Raw genomic sequence first — 9475 nt, forward strand, 5'->3', positions numbered from 1 at the left:
TTGGCTACAAGACTGAAAATGGGAAAAACAAATCTGGGGGTGTAGAGTTTGAAAGAAGTGAAACCCTCTGTAGCCCGCCACTCATCTCTACTTGAGGCTGCATTAGTCCTAGCCTACTAGCATAGCCGGACGCATTTGCGAAATAAAAAAGACGATATTTGATTCTGCTGCAACGATTTTACATACAGTATATGTATATATCGGATATATCAGAGCTTTCAGAAAAGTCGTGATAACAACTTGGATGTTGACATGAATGTAGTATAATGAACGATGCTATCAAGCTGCATTATGGGAAATGTAAGATCCTGTAGGTATCTAGGTATTTCTCTTGCTTCAGTTCTTTTTTTTTTGTTAAGATGATTTTTTTGGCAGTTTTTGAAGCCTTTTATTATATAGTACAAACAGGAAATGGGGTGAGAGAGAGGGGGGGGGGGCATGCAGCAAAGGGCCACAGGTTGGAGTCAAACCCGCGGCCGCTGCCTCGAGGACCTTCAGCCTCTTTACATGGGATGACTGCTCTAACCACTTTGCCGGCAGCCGCCCCGCTCCAGTTCTTTTTTAAAAAAAATGTATCTTTGCCTTTGTGAGCTCATAGCTTCTAACGGAGAAGTACAGAACTGCATTGCTGGAGTGCTCCTTTAACCCCGGTGTCACATCACTGTTAACCCACCTACTGTAAGATGCGTAGTGTTTATTTTACACCATGTCAGCTCTTAACTTCTGACTCTTCCTGTCAGTGACCGTCTCCCTGGTTTGACGCACAGATGTATAAATAAAGGTTGTTAATGTCTGTCAGCCTTCCAAGAACACTTGTTGCTTGCTCACACATTTCCGTGCTCACACATACAGTACGTCTCTAAAGGAACTTCCTGTTTATGGCCAGCTGTGCCCCAGTGTATCCTGCCCGACCAGATCCTGGCTTCTGACCACTGACCCCCTAACCCAGGAGGGGCAGGGGGGTCAACAGGGAGAAAATGCGATGTACCACCCTCTTGGCCCTGCTGGCGGGGGTCGTGCTGTACCTGGTGATGGGAGCGCTTGTTTTCGGCAGCCTGGAGTTACCTCAGGAGAGTTTGGCGTACAAAGAACTACTCACTACCATGAACACCTTCCTGGATAATAACTCCTGTGTCTCTGAGCCGGACTTCCACAAGCTTGTGAAGGTATGAGTGGACACACTCTCGTGACTTAATCCCACTCACACTGACAGAACAAAGCAGTGCAGTATTTATTTTGCTTTTCTGTTCTTGTTCTTGACAAGTTATTTACATAACGCCAAGTATAGCAGAGGGCAGTTTCATGAAGCAAGATTATCAGTAAAATCAGGCTTATCTAAAAAAGACAGGCTTATTTTTCGGAAAATTCGGTTTCATTAAAGGGAATTTGACCTAAGACTGTCCTACGTCACCATGGAAACATCCCTCCAGACTTAGCTGATCCTGGTCAGTGAACTTTTGCCCATACCTTTTAAATCAGATCCCTGTTCGTCACACCAGGTAGATCCTCACTGAAAATGATCTTTAGAGAAGAGTGGGAACCCTGAGCCTCGAAGATATTGTGCAGTTAAATAAATTACATCCCTCACGTGCAGGGAGTGGTGTCTGCGGTGGAGGCGGGCCTGGATGTGAACAACCTTCCTGCCAACTTCACCAGCCGCTGGGACGTGGTCTCCGCCTTCTTCTTCTGTGGTACCATCATTACCACCATAGGTAGGCAGGGACTCACCTTCAGGCTACACTTTGAAGATCCTACAACTTTAAAATGCTCTTTAAGGTGAAGATCCCATCCCTATTTGTTCTGGAAATGTTAAAAAGTAGAAAACAAACGTTTCCCAGAGAGCTTCTGTAGCATTCAAAATATCAGTTTAATTCTGATTGTTGAGTGCAGGAGAATGTCTGTGGTTTATTTCATTGATGTGCAAACCAAAAAATATATCTCAGAAATATATATATTCGTAAAAACGGAGTAGGAATGAGACCATATAAGATTTTATTGTGTATTGTGATGAATAGATAAAAACACTCACTGTGGTGAATTTCTATTATTGTGATAATCGTAAATATCCACAGGAGTGTTTTGAGCGTCAAATTGACTGTAGTTTACTTCAGTCTCTCCTTTAACCATAACATTAATTTGGCCACAGCACATAAGTTACAGTTCAAATCAAGCAGAATTTTCTATTTTACAGAAAATCATCTCCTCATGATGTAGCTTTTAAAAGTAGAAAGTAAGGAGTTTGTTGCAGTGACAGTTAACACATCTGTGCATGTATTTCTCAACCACAACAATGAATCATAGTTTAATAGACTATCAATGTAAAAATGACCAACATTTCCACACTGGACTCCAGGACTTCTGCCTGTTCTGCTGCGATAGTTTATGACATAGGCTATTATACTACTATTACTTTTATGACATTTTTAATAAGGGCTACTTTCTGATTTATTATTACCTTATTAAAGTTGTTTTTTCCCATAAAAAAACATGAGGTATCCAAGTGATTCCAGGGTGTTTTGGTGACATTTTAAGAGTTTATTTTAATGATTATTAGGATAATATTGTGAATTGCAAGATAATCGGGACATGAAATGTTCATATCATCCCTCGTGCCTAAACTGGAGATTAACTGTAGTTCACCATGGAGCTGATCTCCATGAGCCAAAGGATTAAGCGGTAAACTTAAATATAAAGCATTGGGTCGAACCAAATACAAAAAATTTGACATTATCTTTTTGCATTCATGAGTGTCATTCAGTAAACTGCAGTATTATGTCAATATAATAGACATGCTAGATTCTACAAAGAAAACACAAGGACCTTTTAGCTGAGTTAATATACAAGCAAGTTTCAAACTTAACTTTTAACTCTCTTTGTGTTTTTTTCTGACAGGTTTTGGGAACCTGTCTCCTCGGACGTGGTACGGCCAGTTGTTCTGCGTGTGCTACGCCCTGGTGGGCATCCCCATGTTTGGTATACTGCTCGCTGGAGTGGGTGACCACATGGGCACAGTGCTGCGGAGAGCTGTGGCCAAGATTGAGACTCTCTTCCTGGTGAGAATGATCTTTCCTGCCCAGGAATTTGACCTAAAACCATGAAAAAATGTTGTAAAACCGTGACAGGAAGTTTCTCCTTTGTTTGTGACTTGTTTCATTAAACCCATCTTTACAGCCTGAAGTATTCATTATCATTCATTCTGCCTCTTTTTTGTATTTGCTGTTATCTTTCTCTGTCTCTCAGAAGCGCAAGGTCAGGCCGACCACTGTGCGTGTGATCTCAGCTGTTCTCTCCATCCTGATTGGTTGTCTGATCTTCCTCGCCGTGCCAACAGTTGTGTTTCAGAAAGTGGAACACTGGTCATTTCTGGAGTCGCTCTACTTCGTGGTCATCACTCTCACCACTGTTGGCTTCGGAGACTACGTACCAGGTAGAGACACACAGTCACACACACACACACACACGTCTTATTTTATCAGGGTAGACAGCAGAATGGTCAATAGCAAATTTGTTTAATTTCTTTCACCTTTCTTGTGTCTTTCCTGCATTTTTGATATTTTCAGGTATTTAGAAAATAATTCAGATGAAATGTCTGATAACTGAAAATGACTTAAACTGTTCCACCTCACAGACATGCACCCCGTGATGAAAGGCTGCAAGTTAAGTTTGGAATAAACAAGATGTTGTTTTTATGTTTTATCACTTACAGGGAAAATAACCTTTTCAACGGGCTTTTCTTTACAAAAGCCCTTTTGTAACTTATCAGAATGCTGATATTTCGCCCAGCAACTTTGTCTCCGCGTTAGTGAATACAGTAGATACACAATTAATCATTATTTTATTAAAGCAGCAGTCTGAAGTCAAAGTTGTTGTAAGGTGGCGCTCCATTGTATACGTGAACCGCATGAGTACAATACACAGTCAGAGCTGAAACCATTGGTCCATTAATCAATTAGTTCATCGACAGAGATATTGAAACTTTTATGATAATGGATTAAAGTGTTTCAGTCATTTTTCAAGCAAAAATACCCCCAGCATCTGTTGCTTCCAGCTTTCAGATGTGAACAATTGCTACTTGTATTGATCATAAACCAAAATTAATTGAATATCTTTGTTTTTGTGGGTCAGACAAAAAAAGCAGTGTGAAGACTTTGGGCTCTGGGAAACTGTGTCATTTACCACTTTTATTTAAAAGACTAAATGCTTAATTGAAAAAATAAACAGCAGATAAATTGATATTTAAAAATAGTTATTAGTTGAAGCTCTATATACGATAAGAGGACTGCGTAAAAGTTTGTTTGAGATGATGTGAGAAGGTTTAAGAAAAGTCTTCCTGTGCTGTATCACACTGTGGGGACAGGTGCCTCACATTAAAAATCCACTTCCTCTGTGTTCAGGTGGAGGTCGTGAGGGCGGCTGGTTCTTCAAGCCTCTGGTGTGGTTGTGGATAGTGTTTGGTCTCGCCTACTTTGCCTCCATCCTCACCATGATAGGCAACTGGCTGAGGGTGCTGTCTCAAAAGACCCGTGCTGAGGTGAGAGAGATAAGATACTGGGGGTACTGAGGGGTGTCTCTGGACCCTGAAAGTCCTGAATGAACTTTGTTGGATTAACATTCAGTTCCTGCTTACTCAGAACGTGTCTCCTCGTTTCCCTTAATCGCGCCTCGCAGCGTGGAATAGATTAGAGGACTGAAGAGCCGAAGCTAACAAATAAGAAATCCTTGGATCCACAGCATCAGTCTGATATGTTTTGGCTTATAAAAGATTTATATATGAGCTGTGGAAAGAGTCATTTTATTCACTCAGATTGTATATTTTAATTAATGAAGCATAAAGCATAAAGGACCCTATGTACACCAAACTTCATCCTGTTTAGAGGTTCGTCTTTTGTCTCATGTGTCTCTCTCTCAGATGGAGGAGTTGAGGGCCCACGCTACAGACTGGACTCAGAACATCCAGAACATGTCCATGGATTTCCGCATCCCAAACCCTCTGGAGTTCAACGACCCTTTCCTCCTGCAGCGCCGGCGCTGGAAACGCAGTGAGCGTCGCCGCATGCGTCGAGGAGCTCAGGGCACTCTGGGATACTTGGCTCGAGGAGGACCTGAGAATGGACACCTGCCGAACCGCTGGGGTGGCCTCTCCAACTCCATGAGCCAGCTGGAGGCCCATTCGTCTCTTGAGAGGGCGTTGGTGGCCCAGTCCAGGCCACGGGTCAGTGCCACTGGAGGTGCAACGGTACCGAGAGCGGGGCCCGCACTGAGGGTTGACCCCGCTGTGGGTCTGCAGGTAGAGGGTAGGTCCTTTCCTCACCTGCTGACCCGCTCATTCTCCCTTCCCGTGGCCCGCTCCACCCTAGAGCTGGACTCAGCAGGTGCTGCCATGCAGGGATCCCTCTCCGGATCTGAGTCTCCTTTTGACTCTGGATCAGACGTCTCCTCGGTCTCCTCGTCCTTCCTGGCGCTCTGCAAGTTCCAGCCGTGCCGTACAGTCAGCAGCATGGAGGAGGGAGGAGCGAGAGCCGCTGACATGAACACAGCACAAGAGAAAAACAAACTGATTCCAGCAGAGAAACGCGTATCTGTAGCAGACAAGAGCAACAGATGTGCACCTGCTCCTGTTCTGCACCCTCGCTTCTCCCCTCTTCCTCCTCCTCATCGTCGTCCTTCTCGCCACTCAATCGTCCTCCCCTCCCCTCCTCTCCATGCTGCCTCCTCTCCCAGCTGCCAGCTGCTGGATTTCTTCGGAGAGAACCTGGCATACATCGACGAGTCCTCAGACACCCTGAGCGACCGCGCCCAGCCAGGAGCCAGCGAGGACAGGAGGAGACGTCCACGAAAGCCCAAGAGAAGGAGCATGAGGAAGCAGCTGCCACACAGGTGGAGCCCCCTGCAAGTGAGGAGGCCCAGTGACATGCAGCCGCCGTCCAATCCCCCGACGCCACCTCCTGAGTCCTCGCTTTCAGACGCGCCCCGATCAGAGAACCAGGCAGGTTGAGCTCTGACAGTTACCACACTCACAACATGGTGCCGAAGTCGAGATGTGACAGAACATAATAGTCATAAAGCTGCGGGTTGACAGCAGACTTTTTCACTCCGACCACTTAAAACATGTACGCAACTCTCACCACCATGAAAATAGATGCTGTTCAGGATATTTTTAGTATTTAATGTTAACCTCACAAAGTTTTGTTTTGTTACCAGACATGAGGATGATAAGGCGAGAACTTACAGTTCTCCAGACTGAATAACTGCATCATTCACTGGGCTGTCTCTGATCTTTACTTCAGATTTTGTGTGTCCACACGCTTGCAGTCTTTACGGGCACTTGGGCGCTGTGGCAATTACCAGAAACAAGTGTCAAGTAAAGGGGGACAGGAATGCGTGTACAAAATTAAATGGCAATCAACAACAAATGTCAACCACTTGGTGGCGCTGGAGGAAAAGTCAGGAGAAAATCTGATGGATTAATCATCTGGTAACTCTGAATGTCTGTACAAAATGTTTTGGCATGTGACATATTTCAGTCAGGACTCAAGTCTTGGAGCGATCGACCAACCGACATTGTCAGGTTGCTCTTCCATTTTTCTCAAAAAAAGGTTTTTCATATAAATCTAAAGAGAGAGATAAAACGGCCTTTCAAACAAGGGAATCATGGTTCCTTTTAAAGCCGACCACACCTGGTGTGTAAATCTGGTCTAAAGAGGCTATGAGTCACATCATTACACATAATTACCTACTTTGTCTTTCAGCCGCTGAGCTCAATCGATTCCCCGCAGACGTATTCAGGATAAACTCCCAGAGTTAAGTCGGCTTTGTGAGGCGTACTCTGGGGGAATGACTAATAGCTTTAAATTCAGTGCAGGGTGTTGAAACCGTTTTTACGAAATACAACGTTTAAAAGAACAGGGCACGAGCGCGTAGGAGTTCTTGACACGGCAAATGCCATGTAATTGTGTTAAAAAGTGTGACTTGTTTAGGACGTCATCTACACACAAACTGATCAAAAGACATGATGCGTCTGGACATGGGTGGCTTACCACCTCGGCTAAAAACATTCCCAGAGGGGAAAAACCCTGCAGCGGGTGGAGAACCTGAACCACAACAACAATTCATTATCATCAAAGCACAGCAGGGCCCTCGTTCACCCTCAGACCAGCGTCAGAGTCATACAAGACTATTGAAGCTATCTTCAACATTTAAACTGTCCAGCTGTTCGAGGGACAAAGCAGGTGGCGTTCATGAAAGTCAGCAATGGCTCCCCCCCCTGCTCGACGAGGATCACGGTGCTCACCAGTGGGTGAAGGGAATTCTCGCTCGTTTTGGAACGAGCTTTGTCTGCTTGCCGTTGCGCCTCACTTTATTTGTTAAGTAATTCAATTCTAATGAATTAGCCGCAAGTAATGTTAACTTGCTAACTTGCCATTAGATGAGCCGACTACCTGTACAGCTACTGCAGCTAAAGTTACGTGGTGAAGTCAGGCCTTAGCTTGGTGGCTCCTATTAACCACTATTCATAGTAGCACATCATAGTAAGATATTGACAGTTACAAAGCCAAAAAAAGAAGCAAGTACTTAAATCAAGTACTCGAGCACTTATTCCCATCCCTCGTTGATGCACAGAAACGTCCTGAAAACAGCAAAATACAAAGAAAATCCAAGTGGACTCACTGCAGATACAGACACCGCCACACATTTCTAGTGATGACTGAGAGGGATTACTTTTGTATCAGTTTATGCACTTTTAAAAGGAAAGTCCTACTCATTGTGCCTTTTTTTAAGGGTTAAAGAGTTACTGTCCACTGCTTTGTGTTAAAACCTCCTGCTCCTTACACCATGATCGGCATCTCTGTGTGCTCGCCTTGTATGTACGTGTTCAGAGGGCTATTAAAGGTAACTTTTAAGGTTTGTGGGGTTTACCAACTATACTATCACGTGTCCTTGAATCACTGTTGGTTCTGCTTGTGACCACTCTTCCTCTTGGCTGACATTGTTTGTTTTGTCACGGTCTGCCCCTTTGCCACATGAGATTGTTCAACTTGTGTACACACCTTTTCCAGTTCCGTACTGTTTGTCCTCCTTTGAACCCTGATGCCTCATAATGTCTTAACATTAAAGCGATGATTACCAGACTTCTCCTAAACACACACTGCTATTTGACGTTAACGTTAACAGAGCTCGCCTGTCCAGATGCCTTTGTGATTTTTTTCATCATCATTGTGACGACTAACGTGCCAACAAAGGCAGTGAAGAAGAAGACTGCACGTTGCATTCTTTACTTTGAAGACGTCTGTCAACCCGAGGAGACACAGTGATATTCACAGTAAGTTTTGGTGAGTAACGGTGAAGGCAACTCCACAGGACGCATTTAGAATTGCACAAAACTTCCTGTTGAGTGATATAAAACCAGTTTCATACTATTTACCAATTCTGTTTTTTGAGCGTTCACCCTGGAAATGAGGCAACATTCAGTACGCTCAACACTGTTTGTATTCAAACTGTGAAACTGTTGTTTGAAGTGTACTGATAATGTACATTTTCCCACAATGCAAAAAGGAAATGGAGGCTGTATTTGTAAGTAAACTGTGAAGGGACAGCATTCTAGTGTAAAAAGGTAAAGAACAGAAATGTCTTTTATACAAACTGCAAAAATATACAGTAGAGTATATATAGTATTATTATACTGTATAGTCCACAGTGTGTATTATTAATATGCAGTATAACACTGGGACAGTCTGTCGAGCAGCAGGAGATGTGAAATGACCTGAAATCTGAACCCTGAAAGTCCTGAATGAACTCGGCTTTTTGTTGGATAAACATTCAGTTCCTGCTTACTCAGAACCAGGAACTACTACAAGAGGCCGTCGTGGCATTCTGCCCTCCACCAGGGCCAAAACAAGTAACTGCCTGAATCCACGCTCAAATTCAGGCTCCCACATATTTGTTGTTTGTTGACGGAGGGCTGGAAGGAGAAAGATATTCACACGGCAAATGACCACGACCCATCAGTGATAGTGTGTACGCGTCTGACTCCTGACCTAAAAGATGTTTTTACTCCGTTTGTCTTAATTCTTCTTTATAAACTATAAAATATGACTGATGACTCAAGACTTCTGTCAGCTTCAGACTAAATATGCGATCTTCAGCTCTAACATTTTTAGAAAACTAATGTTCTGCATCATTGACATATTCCTCTTCTACACTCACTGACATCCAGTTTAAACGCTGAGTGGTAAAAAACAACAACAGCTCTGTACTCTGATATTTACTTCTTCCTGTAAGAATATACAATGTCAACATTTACAATTACATGTAGGATAGTAACTTATAATGGGCCTACAGTGGTGGAAAATAACTAAGTTTACGTACGAGTGTGCAGATAATTTACTCAAATACAGTATGATACTTGAGGTAGACACTTTATTATTATATATCATATATTATTATGGCTAAATCACCAAATAGAAACAAATAACAT

General features: G+C 43.3%; 1 protein-coding gene across 1 annotated transcript; it reads left to right on the plus strand.

Moving 5' to 3' along the window:
* Window positions 1–977: 977 nt before the first annotated feature.
* kcnk4a (potassium channel, subfamily K, member 4a) lies at window positions 978–5995 on the plus strand (the record flags this gene model as incomplete). The annotated part of the gene is given in 8 exon segments (XM_083914959.1): window positions 978–1166; window positions 1595–1712; window positions 2893–3053; window positions 3241–3427; window positions 4395–4531; window positions 4910–5478; window positions 5586–5706; window positions 5708–5995. Coding segments are annotated over 8 exon segments (1770 nt in total).
* Between the last annotated feature and the right edge of the window lie 3480 nt (window positions 5996–9475).

This window comes from Echiichthys vipera (assembly GCF_963691815.1).
Source record: "Echiichthys vipera genome assembly, chromosome: 6".
In the NCBI taxonomy this organism is placed as follows: domain Eukaryota; kingdom Metazoa; phylum Chordata; class Actinopteri; order Perciformes; family Trachinidae; genus Echiichthys; species Echiichthys vipera.